Source organism: Pleurodeles waltl, chromosome 12, assembly GCF_031143425.1.
Source record: "Pleurodeles waltl isolate 20211129_DDA chromosome 12, aPleWal1.hap1.20221129, whole genome shotgun sequence".
NCBI classification, from domain to species: Eukaryota; Metazoa; Chordata; class Amphibia; order Caudata; family Salamandridae; genus Pleurodeles; species Pleurodeles waltl.
In genome coordinates, this window is record NC_090451.1 from 41,764,736 (window position 1) to 41,785,641 (window position 20,906).

Below are 20,906 nucleotides of genomic sequence, written 5' to 3' on the forward strand. Positions count from 1 at the left end.
GCTGGGCAAACTACAGTACAAATGAAAATAGGGAGAACACCAAAAAGAGACTATACCTTGTTGATTGTACCTCTTTTAGAGTACATACCGGGAATTGACATTTTGAAAGGAATGACTGTATCTAGATGATGGTTATCATCAATTTGGAACAAAAAGATACAGTTCAGTGGCAGCTATAAGAGTGGGTTGTTTAAAAATTCCCCCAGTCAAGGTGCCCCCAGCCACCAAAGTAATTTGTTTGAAACAATACCATAGTCCAGGAGGGCATGATGAAATAAGTGAAACCATAAAGACATGATTGAGGCTGGCATAATAGCTCCAACTACTACTGAATGGAACAGTCCCTTATGACCTGTGCGTATATACCTAACGGGTGGAACAGGATGACAATTGATTACCATGAGCTGAATAAACATACACCCCCTTTGACAGCCGCGGTCCCAGACCCCATCACTTTGACTGAACGAATACAGAAACATACAGGGACACGGTATGCCACCATTGATATTGCCAATGTGTTCTCCTCTATACCCTTGGCGCCAGAATGTCAGGAACAAGTCTCATTTTCGCATGGCGGTAGACAATTCCGCATGCTATCTTTGAGACCTGAAATACCAATGATGTAGTGGGTGAGGAGTTCATCTAACTCGCACACTAAAGGACATGCACAAGAGGCTAGTATCATATGATGGAAATGGTACATACAAGACAGGGCTCAAGTAGGACCGGCAGGCATTGTAGCCCTATATGAACAGGGGTCACAAGCCCCTCTACAGGATGATCAGAGGGTGCAGGAGGTCCCACAGGTAAGAGTCACCAGTGAGATGGGGTACGCCATTTGAATCCTTGTCCTCTGAGGATAGGAAGCATGTATGGTTTACTGATGGTTCATCCAAATACATGGGTACCAAAAGACATTGGAAAGCGGTGTCATATAATCCAGTTACCAAAAAGTTGTTGACCACTACAGGAGAAGGGAAAAGTAGCCAATATGCAGAGTTGTATGCTGTGTATCAGGCTCTAACGCAAGAGCTACCTGGAATTTGTCATATTTACACTGATTCTTGGTCCACTGCCAATGGTTTAGCCACCTGGCTTCCCACATGGCATGCACATAACTGGTTTATCCACTCAAGGAGGTGTGGGGCAAAGAGTTGAGGCAAGAAATTTGGGAAATGCTAGAACAAAGTACAGTTACTGTATATCAAGTAGAAGTTCCTTGTCCCATTGATTCACTAGAATGCTGGGTCACTTCCCTTGCAGACGACAAAGCCAAAATCTCAGAGACAGACGTGGCAACACAGGATTCTGACTTGGTGGAGATGGCTAAATGGGCGCACCAAAAATGTGGACACCTGGGAGAAAAAGCCACTTATAGGTGGGCAGAGATTAGAGCAGAGGTCTTCAAACTGGGGGGCCTCAAGTGATCCCAGGGGGGGCGCCAAACTCTGGCCAAAAGAAATATTATACAGGTAACATGCCTTTGTTTTAAGCAAAAGCATGTTATTGCAGTTTAAAAAAGGTAACAGTACTTAACTGCAATGTTTAAATAGGTCTAGACATACTTAAACATTGCCATCTTTCTAAAATAATTGTGAAAAATTCTGAGGGGAGCCCCAAAGATTTAGATTTTTCAACTGGGGGGGCGCGGCATTAAAAAGTTTGAAGACACCTGGATTAGAGGAATGCACATTCCCCTAGTTGTGATAAAAACTGTGATTTTGCAATGTCCTATTTGTCAGCACACACAAGAGATCTGTCCCGCAAACAGTCAAAGGTCAATTGGGGAGAGGAAAGTTACCAGGATAGATAAGGCAAATTAATTACACTGGACCACTACTAATTAGTCTCGGGTGTCAATACGCCTGCACCATAGTGGACACTTACTCTGGGTACCTGATTGCTGTCCCTTGTAAACGTGCCACTCAGCACAACACCATCAAAACGTTTGACTTGTTAATGTTCTACTATGGAGCACCACTCCAGGTCCAGAGTGACAATGGGTCACACTTCAAAGGAAAATTGGTGCAGGTCTACTGTTCTCAGCACAATATCGAGTGGATGTTTCATATCCCTTATTATCCACAAGCCTCAAGACTGATTGAGAGAATTAATGGTTTACTGAAAGCTCAGTTGCGAATATTATCTGATGGAACTTTGAAAAACTGGAGAGAGCATTTAAATGAAGCCCTCCAGGTTCTGAATAACAGCCCATTGACAAATGCTGAAACACCCCTGATGTGAATGTTAACTCCAACTTTGCAGATATAACCACGTGACCACCAATACCATCACGTACTGGGAAATAAAACCTGGAGCTTTAGCTCCTTACAGAGCCACACCCAAATCTGCAGGTCTTGACGTACATGCTTTACAAGCTTACAGACTGAATTCACGAGACATGGCACTGTGTGAGACAGGTGTTTGAATACAGATTCCCCCGGAGCATTTCGGATTGATTGCTCCCAGATCTGGGTTGGCCCTCAAAGGTATTCAGATCTTAGGGGGAGTGATTGATGCAGATAATCAAGGAGAAATCAAAGCTATTCTGTTGAATATTGGAGAAGTTGATTTATTCATACAGATCGGAGACAGAATTGCCCAACATGTCATAGTTCCAGTGTATGGAGGATTGGTGAGGAAGGGGACTGCCTCAGCCCATCTTACTGTAGGTGGGGAGGGAGGTTTTGGTTCAACTGACAAAAAACACTGGTGCTGAAACGTGGGTGGAATCCCCAAATGGCCCTGCAGAAATTATAGCAAAGGGCCCCAATAATGTCCTGCTGATCATGAAACCAGGAAACTAAAAATGGGAACATATTCCAGCTGACAAATGTTATTTGCAAGAATGATCATACTTGTTTCTTTTACAGATCATACTACAGCTTGCCTTTGCCGTGAGGTCTCCTTTCTGGCGTGTGCGGTGGGGAGGGGCCCAACACCCCCAACTTCAACCTGATTGATCGATCATTTTGTGCAACACCTTTACTACATCTGAACGACAATATATGATTTATTTGGCGTAAACCGTGCTCAACAGATCTGACTTCTGCATGGGCACCATGAGAAGCACTGTGGATGTTTTGCCAACCTGTTTAATCGCCATGCCAACACCAACAAGCATCTTGTTCGAAATGTTCAATGCCACTAACCAGGATAAAGATGTGCAAGAACATGGTGTGGAAACCCACTTCAGTCCCTATGAGTATTGTAAGGACTGTCAGGAGGCAATCGATGAGAAGTTGGACAATCTCAATAAGATAACTACATACAACATTACTACCGGTGATATGTGTTACTACATGTCCTGCAATTCTCGTGATGTTGGGGAATGCATTCAATTGCGTTTAGAAAAGGAAACATCAACTTCTCAAGACCTATGGTGGGAACACAAAGTTTTGTGCTTTTACCGAACTGATCAACATTGCAAGAATATGTCCAATCATATGGCTTGTTATCATGTGGTGACTGCTGCCAGTCACATTAAACATGTCAAGTTGCCAGTTGGCTGGCTGTTCTCGTGTGGGAACCTCACTTTTACCTACATTCCAGCTAACGTAACAGGCGGACCGTGTACTTCTAGACGCCTGGGACTCACAATGTTTCCATCTAACTCTATACATACTCGTTATCCTAGAGACGCTATGCAATTAAATGAAGATTGTGATTCAGATATTCAATTATTATCCAAATTCAAATATATTAGCTTAAGTCTTTCTATTGTAGGCGTGCCTGGCTTAGTTGTATATAACACCAGACTGATCAACAGGTTAGCATGTCTAATAGCTAATAACATTACCTGTACTTCTATTGCTTTATCTGAATTTTTATTAGAAGTGCATGGTACTCGAAAAGCTGCATTACAAAACAGGGCTGCCATAGATTATCTGTTGTTGAAACATAATCATGGTTGTACAGAATTTGAAGGCATGCGTTGTTTTAACATTTCGGACCACTCTAAATCTATTTAGGCCCACACTGATACACTACATACATTAGTGAAAGGAGTAAAACAGGATGTGGATCAGGGATGCTGGGACTGGTTGTTTCAGTGGTTACCTGATTTTGGACAACTGCGAAAAGGTTTGGGTGGAATTTTTGAGGTAATAGCTCATATCATTATGTTGCTGTGTACAATGTATCCCTAATTTACTTGCAATGTTTAGACCGAAAAAAAGTTGATTTTAAACCTATAGGTTATGAGAGCCATTGGTCAAATGATGGAGTGCAGTGATATTTGTATTTTGAGCACTGACTCTGTGTCGCACCACTTTGCACTTGGCTTAGCTGTCCACCGTCACATTAGCGGTCACAAGTTACAAACTCCATTTTGTATTCAGCTTAGCCTTAGCTTCATCACCACGTTAAATGTGCGAGTATTTTTCGGTACAAAACACGTTATGAAATGTGTTTTCTTGTTCATGTTTTTATTCTGCGTGTTCTTTCTCCCCAAGGGCTAGGACATAACGTGGAGGAGTCAGTGAGCCAGTAAGATAAGGATGTACTAGGATGATGTTTATGGTACGGCAGGGAACGGTTTCGTTTTGGGAGGGACACCTTGGGAACTTGGCCATTTCCACCGTGTTTCTTTCAAAGCTGACCTGAAGTAGCTTTGAATAACAGGGAGCGTGGGAGGTTTCCTAGAACTCTCCCCTCTGGCTTAAGGTATATAGGAGACCCTGGATTGACAGTGGGAGATTCAGAGACTTCGGTCAGGATTTTGACGTTGGATGTCTGACAACCCAATGAGAGTAGATCTCTCTCTTTCTTCTGCAGCCGATCTCAGAGTCTACGTCTTGAAGCTACTGAAGAAAGATGAAGAATCAGATGGGCCCCATGGTGATGAGATTTTTACTAATTATTTGCTTTGCACTGTGTATATATATATATATATATATATATATATATATATATATATATATATATATATATATAGGTATTTGTATCTTTGCATGTATATATTTGCTGTTTATAGATTGAAGATTCTTTGTACATGTTTTCACTTTATTGTTGCGCACATTTTAAAGGTGCACTTTCGATTGTACTGATCTTACTTCACGAGCCTTGCAGAGAGATTTAATAAATGTCTTCTTTAGACTAAGAGGTGCATTCCAGAGATTCTTTTTGACTCTTTTCAGTGTGTGTATTTTGGCTCGGTCAGCAATAAAGCAAAACAGCACTCAATGCTACTGTTTTTTGTCCTTTCTAAGCGTTGCAAAGATTAGGTGTTCCAATGAAGAAGATTGGTGATGCAATGCAGTTTATCAAAAGAAAGTGCAATGCACTAGGATGTTAGCAGTGTTACAGAAGTGTAGCACCTACTATCAATTTCAGTGAGAAAATGCAGAGTTTCAGGTCTCTTTCAGAAGAAACGAGCTGACGGGGCTTTTTGTAGTCAGATTAGCACATGAACACGAGGCTGCTTATCATGGCACTGTAAGGTTTGGAGGAGGAAGCAACGTCTTGCTGTTGTTTGTAGTGTTAAACAGTGTACACGTTATTGATTCATGGTGTGCACAGAGGGTGCTGTCCGAGTATGGAGTGAGCATTTATTCCATCCCATTATCTACTGTTGTTACCATCACTGTTGCATAGTAAAACTATGGACAATGCATTTTGCAGTGAGTGCTGGACACATTTTTCTGTGTTTCAGAATATAAGAGCCTTCAATTTGCAAGAAAACTTTAAAATGTTCCCAGCAAAATCAATGCAGCTAGCAGTTGCTATGGTAGACATGCTGGGACGGTGTTGCCGCTGCAACATCCTGTGATTCTGGGCAAGTCACTTATCTCTACGTACCTAACTTTAAAGTTAGCCACAAGCGCACTGCAAATGTAACAAGATAGGAATAAGGTTTAAAGGCCTGTTTACAGAAAACGAATTTGTGGAAGAATGCAGTGAACACAGCTTGGCAATGGGATTGAGGAAATGAAACATAGCTTTGGCAATGGGAGGGAAGAAGATAACCTGGAGTGCCTAGCCAACAGATAGAAATCCTGGAAATGTGACTTACAAATGACAATGTCAACGACAAGCAACAGGCGAAATGCATTCCTAGGTCAACTTTCTGAATCTCCCCGAGATGTCTTTAGCATACGTCGACAGTTTTGCTGTCTGGTAGGCTGCGACCTACAAATGTGAGGGATGCTCAGGAGATACAACATTCTGGTGGGTAGCTTTTCCAGATAGTGAGGGGTGAGTGCACACATCCGTTCAATGAGTATGGCTACAGAAACTGGCTGACGTCCTTGAAGGGACTCAAGTTTCTTTACTGTAAAAAGAGTGTTTAGGGGACCATCAACAAAACCTCATCTGGGCCCCAAAGTGCAACTGTGCTAAAAAGAGCTGAGGTCCTGAAGGATCAGTTGTGTAAAAAAAGGTGTAAATAAGAGAGCTTATGTGAATATGGACTTGATACAAACCTGGAATGAGTAGTGTAAGTGCATAGATCCAAACCGCTTAAGTTTGTTTCAAAGACAGCCTACAGGACTTTGAGAGACCACTAATGTAGGAAGTTGGCTCTGTATGTGCTATTTCAAAGTAAGGAATAGCATGCACAGAGTCCAAGGGTTCCCCTTAGAGGTAAAATAGTGGTAAAAATAGATAATACTAATGCTCTATTTTGTGGTAGTGTGGTCGAGCAGTAGGCTTATCCAAGGAGTAGTGTTAAGCATTTGTTGTACATACACATAGACAATAAATGAGGTACACACACTCAGAGACAAATCCAGCCAATAGGTTTTTATATAGAAAAATATCTTTTCTTAGTTTATTTTAAGAACCACAGGTTCAAATTCTACATGTAATATCTCATTCGAAAGGTATTGCAGGTAAGTACTTTAGGAACTTCAAATCATCAAAATTGCATGTATACTTTTCAAGTTATTCACAAATAGCTGTTTTAAAAGTGGACACTTAGTGCAATTTTCACAGTTCCTAGGGGAGGTAAGTATTTGTTAGGTTAACCAGGTAAGTAAGACACTTACAGGGCTTAGTTCTTGGTCCAAGGTAGCCCACCGTTGGGGGTTCAGAGCAACCCCAAAGTCACCACACCAGCAGCTCAGGGCCGGTCAGGTGCAGAGTTCCAAGTGGTGCCCAAAACACATAGGCTAGAATGGAGAGAAGGGGGTGCCCCGGTTCCGGTCTGCTTGCAGGTAAGTACCCGCGTCTTCGGAGGGCAGACCAGGGGGGTTTTGTAGGGCACCGGGGGGGACACAAGTCCACACAGAAATTTCACCCTCAGCAGCGCGGGGGCGGCCGGGTGCAGTGTAGAAGCAAGCGTCGGGTTTTCAATGTTAGTCTATGAGAGATCTCGGGATCTCTTCAGCGCTGCAGGCAGGCAAGGGGGGGATTCCTCGGGGAAACCTCCACTTGGGCAAGGGAGAGGGACTCCTGGGGGTCACTTCTCCAGTGAAAGTCCGGTCCTTCAGGTCCTGGGGGCTGCGGGTGCAGGGTCTCTCCCAGGCGTCGGGACTTTAGGTTCAAAGAGTCGCGGTCAGGGGAAGCCTCGGGATTCCCTCTGCAGGCGGCGCTGTGGGGGCTCAGGGGGGACAGGTTTTTGTACTCACAGTCTTAGAGTAGTCCTGGGGTCCCTCCTGAGGTGTTGGATCGCCACCAGCCGAGTCGGGGTCGCCGGGTGCAGTGTTGCAAGTCTCACGCTTCTTGCGGGGAGCTTGCAGGGTTCTTTAAAGCTGCTGGAAACAAAGTTGCAGCTTTTCTTGGAGCAGGTCCGCTGTCCTCGGGAGTTTCTTGTCTTTTCGAAGCAGGGGCAGTCCTCAGAGGATGTCGAGGTCGCTGGTCCCTTTGGAAGGCGTCGCTGGAGCAGGATCTTTGGAAGGCAGGAGACAGGCCGGTGAGTTTCTGGAGCCAAGGCAGTTGTCGTCTTCTGGTCTTCCTCTGCAGGGGTTTTCAGCTAGGCAGTCCTTCTTCTTGTAGTTGCAGGAATCTAATTTTCTAGGGTTCAGGGTAGCCCTTAAATACTAAATTTAAGGGCGTGTTTAGGTCTGGGGGGTTAGTAGCCAATGGCCACTAGCCCTGAGGGTGGGTACACCCTCTTTGTGCCTCCTCCCAAGGGGAGGGGGTCACATCCCTAATCCTATTGGGGGAATCCTCCATCTGCAAGATGGAGGATTTCTAAAAGTTAGAGTCACCTCAGCTCAGGACACCTTAGGGGCTGTCCTGACTGGCCAGTGACTCCTCCTTGTTATTCTCATTATTTTCTCCGGCCTTGCCGCCAAAAGTGGGGCCTGGCCGGAGGGGGCGGGCAACTCCACTAGCTGGAGTGTCCTGCTGGGTTGGCACAAAGGAGGTGAGCCTTTGAGGCTCACCGCCAGGTGTGACAATTCCTGCCTGGGAGAGGTGTTAGCATCTCCACCCAGTGCAGGCTTTGTTACTGGCCTCAGAGTGACAAAGGCACTCTCCCCATGGGGCCAGCAACATGTCTCGGTTTGTGGCAGGCTGCTAAAACTAGTCAGCCTACACAGATAGTCGGTTAAGTTTCAGGGGGCACCTCTAAGGTGCCCTCTGTGGTGTATTTTACAATAAAATGTACACTGGCATCAGTGTGCATTTATTGTGCTGAGAAGTTTGATACCAAACTTCCCAGTTTTCAGTGTAGCCATTATGGTGCTGTGGAGTTCGTGTTTGACAGACTCCCAGACCATATACTCTTATGGCTACCCTGCACTTACAATGTCTAAGGTTTTGTTTAGACACTGTAGGGGTACCATGCTCATGCACTGGTACCCTCACCTATGGTATAGTGCACCCTGCCTTAGGGCTGTAAGGCCTGCTAGAGGGGTGTCTTACCTATACTGCATAGGCAGTGAGAGGCTGGCATGGCACCCTGAGGGGAGTGCCATGTCGACTTACCCGTTTTGTCCTCACTAGCACACACAAGCTGGCAAGCAGTGTGTCTGTGCTGAGTGAGGGGTCTCCAGGGTGGCATAAGACATGCTGCAGCCCTTAGAGACCTTCCTTGGCATCAGGGCCCTTGGTACTAGAAGTACCAGTTACAAGGGACTTATCTGGATGCCAGGGTCTGCCAATTGTGGATACAAAAGTACAGGTTAGGGAAAGAACACTGGTGCTGGGGCCTGGTTAGCAGGCCTCAGCACACTTTCAATTGTAAGCATAGCATCAGCAAAGGCAAAAAGTCAGGGGGCAACCATGCCAAGGAGGCATTTCCTTACACAACCCCCCCCCAAACGAAAGAGGATGAGACTAACCTTTCCCAAGAGAGTCTTCATTTTCTAAGTGGAAGAACCTGGAAAGGCCATCTGCATTGGCATGGGCAGTCCCAGGTCTGTGTTCCACTATAAAGTCCATTCCCTGTAGGGAGATGGACCACCTCAACAGTTTAGGATTTTCACCTTTCATTTGCATCAGCCATTTGAGAGGTCTGTGGTCAGTTTGAACTAGGAAGTGAGTCCCAAAGAGGTATGGTCTCAGCTTCTTCAGGGACCAAACCACAGCAAAGGCCTCCCTCTCAATGGCACTCCAACGCTGCTCCCTGGGGAGTAACCTCCTGCTAATGAAAGCAACAGGCTGGTCAAGGCCATCATCATTTGTTTGGGACAAAACTGCCCCTATCCCATGTTCAGAGGCATCAGTCTGCACAATGAACTGCTTAGAATAATCTGGAGCTTTGAGAACTGGTGCTGAGCACATTGCTTGTTTCAGGGTGTCAAAGGCCTGTTGGCAGTCCACAGTCCAGTTCACTTTCTTGGGCATTTTCTTGGAGGTGAGCTCAGTGAGGGCTGTCACAATGGATCCATATCCCTTCACAAACCTCCTGTAGTACCCAGTCAAGCCAAGGAATGCCCTGACTTGAGTCTGGGTTTTTGGAGCTACCCAGTCCAGAATGGTCTGGATCTTGGGTTGGAGTGGCTGAACTTGGCCTCCACCTACAAGGTGGCCCAAGTAAACCACAGTTCCCTGCCCTATCTGGCATTTGGATGCCTTGATAGAGAGGCCTGCAGATTGCAGAGCCTTCAAAACCTTCCTCAGGTGGACCAGGTGATCCTGCCAGGTGGAGCTAAAGACAGCAATATCATCAAGATAAGCTGTGCTAAAGGACTCCAAGCCAGCAAGGACTTGATTCACCAACCTTTGGAAGGTGGCAGGGGCATTCTTTAAACCAAAGGGCATAACCGTAAACTGATAATGCCCATCAGGTGTGGAGAATGCTGTCTTTTCTTTTGCTCCAGGTGCCATTTTTATTTGCCAGTACCCTGCTGTCAAGTCAAAGGTACTTAGAAATTTGGCAGCACCTAATTTATCAATGAGCTCATCAGCTCTTGGAATTGGATGGGCATCTGTCTTGGTGACAGAATTGAGCCCTCTGTAGTCCACACAAAACCTCATCTCTTTCTTTCCATCTTTGGTGTGAGGTTTGGGGACTAAGACCACTGGGCTGGCCCAGGGGCTGTCAGAGCGCTCAATTACTCCCAATTCCAGCATCTTGTGGACTTCCACCTTGATGCTTTCCTTAACATGGTCAGACTGTCTGAAGATTTTGTTTTTGACAGGCATGCTGTCTCCTGTGTCCACATCATGGGTACACAGGGGGGTCTGACCAGGGGTTAGGGAGAAAAGCTCAGGAAACTGTTGTAGGACTCTCCTACAATCAGCTTGCTGTTGGCCAGAGAGGGTGTCTGAGTAGATCACTCCATCTACTGTACCATCTTTTGGGTCTGATGACAGAAGATCAGGGAGAGGTTCACTCTCTGCCTCCTGATCCTCATCTGTTACCATCAACAGATTGACATCAGCCCTGTCGTGGAAGAGCTTAAGGCGGTTTACATGGATCACCCTCTTGGGGCTCCTGCTTGTGCCCAGGTCCACCAAGTAGGTGACCTGACTCTTCCTTTCTAGTACTGGGTAAGGGCCACTCCATTTGTCCTGGAGTGCCCTGGGAGCCACAGGCTCCAGAACCCAGACTTTCTGCCCTGGTTGGAACTCAACCAGTGCAGCCTTTTGGTCATACCAAAACTTCTGGAGCTGTTGGCTGGCCTCAAGGTTTTTGGTTGCCTTTTCCATGTACTCTGCCATTCTAGAGCGAAGGCCAAGTACATAGTCCACTATGTCCTGTTTAGGCTCGTGGAGAGGTCTCTCCCAGCCTTCTTTAACAAGGGCAAGTGGTCCCCTTACAGGATGACCAAACAGAAGTTCAAAGGGTGAGAATCCTACTCCCTTCTGTGGCACCTCTCTGTAAGCGAAAAGCAGACATGGCAAGAGGACATCCCATCTCCTTTTGAGCTTTTCTGGGAGCCCCATGATCATGCCTTTTAATGTCTTGTTGAATCTCTCAACCAAGCCATTAGTTTGTGGATGGTATGGTGTAGTGAATTTATAAGTCACTCCACACTCATTCCACATGTGTTTTAGGTATGCTGACATGAAGTTGGTACCTCTGTCAGACACCACCTCCTTAGGGAAACCCACTCTGGTAAAGATACCAATGAGGGCCTTGGCTACTGCAGGGGCAGTAGTCGACCTAAGGGGAATAGCTTCAGGATACCTGGTAGCATGATCCACTACTACCAGGATATACATATTTCCTGAGGCTGTGGGAGGTTCCAGTGGACCAACTATGTCCACACCCACTCTTTCAAAGGGCACCCCCACCACTGGAAGTGGAATGAGGGGGGCCTTTGGATGCCCACCTGTCTTACCACTGGCTTGACAGGTGGGGCAGGAGAGGCAAAACTCCTTAACCATGTTGGACATATTGGGCCAGTAGAAGTGGTTGACTAACCTCTCCCACGTCTTGGTTTGTCCCAAATGTCCAGCAAGGGGAATGTCATGGGCCAATGTTAGGATGAACTCTCTGAACAGTTGAGGCACTACCACTCTCCTAGTGGCACCAGGTTTGGGGTCTCTGGCCTCAGTGTACAGGAGCCCATCTTCCCAATAGACCCTATGTGTTCCATTTTTCTTGCCTTTGGACTCTTCAGCAGCTTGCTGCCTAAGGCCTTCAAGAGAGGGACAGGTTTCTTGTCCCTTACACAGCTCTTCCCTTGAGGGTCCCCCTGGACCTAAGAGCTCAACCTGATAAGGTTCAAGCTCCAAAGGCTCAGTTCCCTCAGAGGGCAGAACTTCTTCCTGAGAAGAGAGGTTCCCTTTCTTTTGCTGTGTTGCAGTTGGTTTCCCAACTGGCTTTCCTGTTCTCTTGGTAGGCTGGGCCATTTTTCCAGACTCCAGCTCTACTTTTTCACCCTGTGCCTTGCATTGTGCTCTTGTTTTCACACACACCAGTTCAGGGATACCCAGCATTGCTGCATGGGTTTTTAGCTCTACCTCAGCCCATGCTGAGGACTCCAGGTCATTTCCAAGCAGACAGTCCACTGGGATATTTGAGGAGACCACCACCTGTTTCAGGCCATTGACCCCTCCCCATTCTAAAGTAACCATTGCCATGGGATGTACTTTTCTCTGATTGTCAGCGTTGGTGACTGTGTAAGTTTTTCCAGTCAGGTATTGGCCAGGGGAAACCAGTTTCTCTGTCACCATGGTGACACTGGCACCTGTATCCCTCAGGCCCTCTATTCTAGTCCCATTAATTAAGAGTTGCTGTCTGTATTTTTGCATGTTAGGCGGCCAGACAGCTAGTGTGGCTAAATCCACCCCACCCTCAGAAACTAGAGTAGCTTCAGTGTGGACCCTGATTTGCTCTGGGCACACTGTTGATCCCACTTGGAGACTAGCCATACCAGTGTTACCTGGATGGGAGTTTGGAGTGGAACCTTTCTTGGGACAGGCCTTGTCTCCAGTTTGGTGTCCATGCTGTTTACAGCTATGACACCAGGCCTTTTTGGGATCAAAGTTTTTACCCTTGTACCCATTGTTTTGTGAAGAGGCTCTGGGCCCACCCTCCTGTGCAGGTTTTTGGGGGCCTGTAGAAGACTCTTTACTATTTTTAGTTTTGGTTGTCTCATCACCCTTCTGTTGGGGAGTCTTTGTGACCCCTTTCTTTTGGTCACCCCCTGTTGAAGTCTTGGACACCCTTGTCTTGACCCAATGGTCCGCCTTCTTTCCCAATTCTTGGGGAGAAATTGGTCCTAGGTCTACCAGATGCTGATGCAGTTTATCATTGAAACAATTACTTAACAGGTGTTCTTTCACAAATAAATTGTACAGCCCATCATAATTACTTACACCACTGCCTTGAATCCAACCATCTAGTGTTTTCACTGAGTAGTCTACAAAGTCAACCCAGGTCTGGCTCGAGGATTTTTGAGCCCCCCTGAATCTAATCCTATACTCCTCAGTGGAGAATCCAAAGCCCTCAATCAGGGTACCCTTCATGAGGTCATAAGATTCTGCATTTTGTCCAGAGAGTGTGAGGAGTCTATCCCTACACTTTCCTGTGAACATTTCCCAAAGGAGAGCACCCCAGTGAGATCTGTTCACTTTTCTGGTTACACAAGCCCTCTCAAAAGCTGTGAACCATTTGGTGATGTCATCACCATCTTCATATTTAGTTACAATCCCTTTAGGGATTTTCAACATGTCAGGAGATTCTCTGACCCTATTTATGTTGCTGCCACCATTGATGGGTCCTAGGCCCATCTCTTGTCTTTCCCTCTCTATGGCTAGGATCTGTCTTTCCAAAGCCAATCTTTTGGCCATCCTGGCTAACTGGATGTCCTCTTCACTGGGGTTATCCTCAGTGATTTCAGAGGTGTTGGTCTCTCCTGTGAGGGAACCAGCATCTCTGACTATTATTTTTGGAGTCAGGGTTTGAGGGACCCTGTTCTCCCTAGATAGGACTGGTAGGGGGGAATTGTCCTCCAAGTCACTATCCTCTTCCTCTGAGTTGCCACCCTCAGAGGGGTTGGCCTTTTCAAACTCTGCCAAAAGCTCCTGGAGCTGTATTTTGGTAGGTTTGGGGCCCACTGTTATTTTCTTTATTTTACAGAGTGACCTTAGCTCCCTCATCTTAAGATGGAGGTAAGGTGTGGTGTCGAGTTCCACCACAGTCACATCTGTGCTAGACATTTTGCTTCTAAAAGTTGGAATACTTTTTAAGAATCTACAACTGGTTCTAGAATCTAATTCAAACTTTTACAAACTTTTAAACTCTAAAAGAAATGCTAAACAGGATCTAACACAAGGCCCTAGCAGGTCTTTTAAGAATTTAGAAAACTTTTCAAATTGCAAAAATCAATTTCTAATGACAATTTTGGAATTTGTCGTGTGATCAGGTATTGGCTGAGTAGTCCAGCAAATGCAAAGTCTTGTACCCCACCGCTGATCCACCAATGTAGGAAGTTGGCTCTGTATGTGCTATTTCAAAGTAAGGAATAGCATGCACAGAGTCCAAGGGTTCCCCTTAGAGGTAAAATAGTGGTAAAAATAGATAATACTAATGCTCTATTTTGTGGTAGTGTGGTCGAGCAGTAGGCTTATCCAAGGAGTAGTGTTAAGCATTTGTTGTACATACACATAGACAATAAATGAGGTACACACACTCAGAGACAAATCCAGCCAATAGGTTTTTATATAGAAAAATATCTTTTCTTAGTTTATTTTAAGAACCACAGGTTCAAATTCTACATGTAATATCTCATTCGAAAGGTATTGCAGGTAAGTACTTTAGGAACTTCAAATCATCAAAATTGCATGTATACTTTTCAAGTTATTCACAAATAGCTGTTTTAAAAGTGGACACTTAGTGCAATTTTCACAGTTCCTAGGGGAGGTAAGTATTTGTTAGGTTAACCAGGTAAGTAAGACACTTACAGGGCTTAGTTCTTGGTCCAAGGTAGCCCACCGTTGGGGGTTCAGAGCAACCCCAAAGTCACCACACCAGCAGCTCAGGGCCGGTCAGGTGCAGAGTTCCAAGTGGTGCCCAAAACACATAGGCTAGAATGGAGAGAAGGGGGTGCCCCGGTTCCGGTCTGCTTGCAGGTAAGTACCCGCGTCTTCGGAGGGCAGACCAGGGGGGTTTTGTAGGGCACCGGGGGGGACACAAGTCCACACAGAAATTTCACCCTCAGCAGCGCGGGGGCGGCCGGGTGCAGTGTAGAAGCAAGCGTCGGGTTTTCAATGTTAGTCTATGAGAGATCTCGGGATCTCTTCAGCGCTGCAGGCAGGCAAGGGGGGGATTCCTCGGGGAAACCTCCACTTGGGCAAGGGAGAGGGACTCCTGGGGGTCACTTCTCCAGTGAAAGTCCGGTCCTTCAGGTCCTGGGGGCTGCGGGTGCAGGGTCTCTCCCAGGCGTCGGGACTTTAGGTTCAAAGAGTCGCGGTCAGGGGAAGCCTCGGGATTCCCTCTGCAGGCGGCGCTGTGGGGGCTCAGGGGGGACAGGTTTTTGTACTCACAGTCTTAGAGTAGTCCTGGGGTCCCTCCTGAGGTGTTGGATCGCCACCAGCCGAGTCGGGGTCGCCGGGTGCAGTGTTGCAAGTCTCACGCTTCTTGCGGGGAGCTTGCAGGGTTCTTTAAAGCTGCTGGAAACAAAGTTGCAGCTTTTCTTGGAGCAGGTCCGCTGTCCTCGGGAGTTTCTTGTCTTTTCGAAGCAGGGGCAGTCCTCAGAGGATGTCGAGGTCGCTGGTCCCTTTGGAAGGCGTCGCTGGAGCAGGATCTTTGGAAGGCAGGAGACAGGCCGGTGAGTTTCTGGAGCCAAGGCAGTTGTCGTCTTCTGGTCTTCCTCTGCAGGGGTTTTCAGCTAGGCAGTCCTTCTTCTTGTAGTTGCAGGAATCTAATTTTCTAGGGTTCAGGGTAGCCCTTAAATACTAAATTTAAGGGCGTGTTTAGGTCTGGGGGGTTAGTAGCCAATGGCCACTAGCCCTGAGGGTGGGTACACCCTCTTTGTGCCTCCTCCCAAGGGGAGGGGGTCACATCCCTAATCCTATTGGGGGAATCCTCCATCTGCAAGATGGAGGATTTCTAAAAGTTAGAGTCACCTCAGCTCAGGACACCTTAGGGGCTGTCCTGACTGGCCAGTGACTCCTCCTTGTTATTCTCATTATTTTCTCCGGCCTTGCCGCCAAAAGTGGGGCCTGGCCGGAGGGGGCGGGCAACTCCACTAGCTGGAGTGTCCTGCTGGGTTGGCACAAAGGAGGTGAGCCTTTGAGGCTCACCGCCAGGTGTGACAATTCCTGCCTGGGAGAGGTGTTAGCATCTCCACCCAGTGCAGGCTTTGTTACTGGCCTCAGAGTGACAAAGGCACTCTCCCCATGGGGCCAGCAACATGTCTCGGTTTGTGGCAGGCTGCTAAAACTAGTCAGCCTACACAGATAGTCGGTTAAGTTTCAGGGGGCACCTCTAAGGTGCCCTCTGTGGTGTATTTTACAATAAAATGTACACTGGCATCAGTGTGCATTTATTGTGCTGAGAAGTTTGATACCAAACTTCCCAGTTTTCAGTGTAGCCATTATGGTGCTGTGGAGTTCGTGTTTGACAGACTCCCAGACCATATACTCTTATGGCTACCCTGCACTTACAATGTCTAAGGTTTTGTTTAGACACTGTAGGGGTACCATGCTCATGCACTGGTACCCTCACCTATGGTATAGTGCACCCTGCCTTAGGGCTGTAAGGCCTGCTAGAGGGGTGTCTTACCTATACTGCATAGGCAGTGAGAGGCTGGCATGGCACCCTGAGGGGAGTGCCATGTCGACTTACCCGTTTTGTCCTCACTAGCACACACAAGCTGGCAAGCAGTGTGTCTGTGCTGAGTGAGGGGTCTCCAGGGTGGCATAAGACATGCTGCAGCCCTTAGAGACCTTCCTTGGCATCAGGGCCCTTGGTACTAGAAGTACCAGTTACAAGGGACTTATCTGGATGCCAGGGTCTGCCAATTGTGGATACAAAAGTACAGGTTAGGGAAAGAACACTGGTGCTGGGGCCTGGTTAGCAGGCCTCAGCACACTTTCAATTGTAAACATAGCATCAGCAAAGGCAAAAAGTCAGGGGGCAACCATGCCAAGGAGGCATTTCCTTACAACTAATATACCGTTATTTGGATGCAGTGCACAGATGATGTGTGGTTCAATAGCAGCACCATTAAGGTATTTTACACACACTCAAAACCTATCATTAGTTTGGAAAACACTTTGAGGTCAGTAACTACATATGGGAAGGACTGTTGAATAGCATGCTTTGGGACAAGGAACCCTCTTTCTGCTTCTCAAAAGGTAATTTGATTCTAAAGGCAGGCATAGTTAGCAATGCTTTATGGTCTGCTTTCCAATAAAAGCCTTGAGGATCGGTCCTCCTTTCCGTTACAAGTGTCTCACCCCGACTAGGAAGGTCTCTGCCGAGTTTCTTAAGTATCCCAGAACAGGGTTTGTTCCAAAACCATGACCTAGCACCAGTCTCCATAAGTGTATAGCTTTGAAAACTAAAGTCTCATTCTATTATATATTGGTACATAGCCATATTCAGGCTACACATATTGTGCAGTCGTACCCAAGCTGCTCTGACATCTCAAAAATAAAAACCGCAGAGATGGCCATAAGTTGTCTATACAGGCGCCTGTTACTTTCATTTGCAAAGCAGTATCTAAGGCTGTGCTCTTGTGCGCTCTGCAACCACCATGTATTACAAGTCGGCTCTAAAGCGGCTGCCAGGTTCTTTCCAACAATGCCGAAGACCGTGTGTGAATAGGCTAGGTTTGGACATTGTACCTGGTATGTTATGTGTATTTGTAAAGCGTGCAAGGAAAACTGTTATTTCCTAGTTTTTTCTCATGGTTGGCCTTTTACTAGGATGTGCATCAGTGAGGTGGTTTGATTTAGGAGTAGGGAGAGGCGACTCACCAGTGTAACTAGGTTCTTGTTCATTCACCTTCTCCTCTTTTACGGGGGAATGGCTGTCATCTTTAGTGTGTGGTGTGGCTGCCACTTCTGTGTTCAATTTCCCCTCAGCCTTTATTATTTCAGCTGATCCATGGCGCTTCTCAGAAGAATGACTGGCATGCTCTTCGCTGCGGCCAACCCGATTGTCCCTGGTCTCGGAGCGACTGCTAGAGACTGCATTCTTGCTCCTGGCTGAGCAGACAGCTTGGCGATGGTCTGAATGCCCAGATGAAGAACTGTCTTTTTTGTAATCCCCATCTTTTACTCGCGAGTGGCTGTCAGCAGCAGATCCCTTAGTCTTGATGGTGCTGACAGAATGCCCATGGGCTGCATGCTTGTCAGAAGATGTCTCTTTTTGGATGTCCAAGCTCGAGGACACTGGACAGCTTTTGGAAGGCTGCTTGTTACTGCTTGCATGGCTGACAGATTTCCGAGAGTCTGGATGCCCAGGCGAGATAACGTTTTTTTTGGAATCCAAGCTCGATGGAACAGATTGGCTCTTGGAGGCTTCTTTACATTTCTCGATGGGGCTGCCAGATGTAGTGTCCCCTTCCTTAGGACCCGAACCCTTGATGGGTGAAATGTTATCACAGGCCTGCTGTTTGTTATCTGAAAAACTTGTTTTGTCACTCTGGGGTTGTGGGTCAGCTTGACCTGTTGGTAAGATGCAAACAGTTGAATTAGAACACGGTTATTAAAAGGGGAGCTAAAGCAAAAGAGTAACATGTCCCTCCCAGATCTATGCCCTGCAGAGGTTACCATAAATAAACTAATGCTCGATAAGGGGTTAAGTGTAAAGGTCAACAACATTTGTCAGCTCAAACAGATACAATGCTTTTCTTCTACAATGGGCATAAGTGGATATGGAATAAAAAAAAGAATCAGAGGCCTCCACCGTGATATTTGTTGTACATCCTTGCAGCTGATGTACTCAAGGATGTATCAACTGAATTATCATCAACTGTATTTATCATTTCTTCATAAAAGATGGTTCACAAACTATAAGCATCTTGGTTTCTTATTGGTCAAAAATATATGCCTTCTGCTCACTAAAGGACTACACAGAATAGGCATAGACCCATACAATATATTTACATCAGTCACTGTAGTCCAAACCAAGAGGGTGGGTGTTGGAAGCCACAGAATCAAAGAAATGGAATGAAGCTCTAACTTTGTAGAGTTTGGAAGAGCCCGAGACAGGAAATATACTGAAATACACAAGACAAAGGTTTCATTCTGTTGGAAGACACTGACTTCTAATATGCTGAGTAAGAGATATTTGATAAACAATTGCAAATTTAAAAAAATCTCTACAAGAATTTCAGGATTTCACACACAAACATATCAAGTGTTGGGAAGCAAATGTCTGTACAAATACCAACTAAGTTCCATAGTTAAACTAAAGCTAAACCTTTAAATGTTCCCAAATATATGTTCGTTTTCTGAGGAAATAACTACTGAAAGATGTATGCTTTCACCCAGTAAGTTTTGCCTTCTCTCAAAATTTGCCTTGGGCCCTTTTTTGCCTTTCTTATTTAAATATTATGATAGCCAGACCGGTGGCACGCCTCAAATTCAGCACATATCAGTGTCCAGAGGATGCTTAAGCTTTAGCTTGCCAGTGTAAGACACTCACCAGATCTGCTCAGGAGGCCCAAGCTGAGCGAGGGAGGCACAATACTCTGGAGGCCTTGTATATCAGTAGATGTAATTGGGGGTCCGCTGTACTTTCCAACCAGATCGAGCATCAAGTCATTGAAAATGTCAAACGGGATAAAGTCCATTTTTCACCTAAAGAAAGAAATAGAGAGTAAATGTAACAAATAAAGTTATGCTCCCAATATTTATACTGCACCAAATTGTGAACCTTCTCTACTGACTGATCTCTTCATTTTTTTTTCTTAAAGAAAGAGGCGAACAATGAAAAATGTCCTTTATAAAATTATAAAAAGCAGTAAGGTAGTCAATGGTCAGTGCAATACAGAGGACATGAAATGATATACAAGAAGTCATGCCTAGCAATCCCTGTGACTCCTGCCCAGGTAAGAAGCGAGGGATGGCAGAACATGTGTAAACCGACACCTTGTATCCACCTAGAAGCGTAAGGAAGAAAACCTGTTACGCATCAAATGCAATTCTGATACACCATACCAAAGGGAGTGGAATTCCCTTTCTAGCAAGCATCAACTAACAAAGACTCAGCACAACAGATATGAACATACCCTGCACACCCATTGAATACTGCCCAGATATTCCATATGACTGGGTATCAGTAATCATACACTGCCCAGAACTTCACTTGATACTTAAATGTAAATGTAAATTAGCACTTGTATAGTGCACTACTCACCCGTTAGGGTCTCAAGGCGCTGTACTCATACCGCTTTGGAACCCCTCCTGGCTTTTCCCTGTGAGGCGCCCACTCCTGAGCACCCCCAGGGTGAAGCCAGGCATCCAAGCGCTGTTGGGGCCGTTGTGGAGATTAAGCAAGCTATTGCCCAGAGTTGCAGAGTGGGACCCATGAATTAGATTAGGCACTGAGACGAGAATTATCTGGTCAAGGGGAATTGAGCCCAAGACCTGCCGAAGCGGGACTTGAACCCTGGTCTTGAGCCAGATCTCTGCTTCAGGGTCTGCCGCTCTAACCATTGAGCCACACTTACAAGCAACTGTGCACCAACTGTTCCACTAGATAACAATGACTTACAACAAACTGCAATACACAGATCAGTAAGCACACACAAACAGTGCACACAAGTTCTGCATATGAGCAGTTTGTCAACGAGCTTCCAACAGTCCAGACCACACCAGTAAGCAATAACAACCACTGAAGAACACAAAAAAGAGTGGTCTGTGATGAAATCCATGAAGGCCAGCATGTGACGGTATCCGAACCAGACAGCGCTGAGGCCCTACCAACTGTAAAAGAGCTACCCAAATTCCAGTCAACATACCTTACTGCAACATTATAGGTCTATGCAGCATTCAGTGTACAGGTAGATCACTTCCATAGCGAGGACAAATATTCCAGGAGACAGTGGCTTAAGAAAAAAATTATTTTATCAAAATATAATTTTCATCCTCTAGCTCCTATGGAACAA

General features: G+C 46.0%; 1 protein-coding gene across 4 annotated transcripts in view; it reads right to left on the reverse strand.

The window, feature by feature from the left end:
- LOC138267440 (microtubule-associated protein futsch-like) overlaps positions 1 to 20,906 on the reverse strand; it is a 164,707-nt gene that overhangs the window by 100,121 nt on the left and 43,680 nt on the right. For all 4 annotated transcript variants that reach the window (XM_069216377.1, XM_069216378.1, XM_069216375.1 and 1 more), the window contains exons 2-3: positions 19,442 to 19,596; positions 17,767 to 18,459 (exon numbers count right to left, since the gene is read on the reverse strand). In XM_069216377.1, the coding sequence (XP_069072478.1) occupies positions 17,767 to 18,459; positions 19,442 to 19,589 (841 nt within the window). In that variant the 5' untranslated portion in view covers positions 19,590 to 19,596. The remainder of the gene's footprint in view (positions 1 to 17,766; positions 18,460 to 19,441; positions 19,597 to 20,906) is intronic.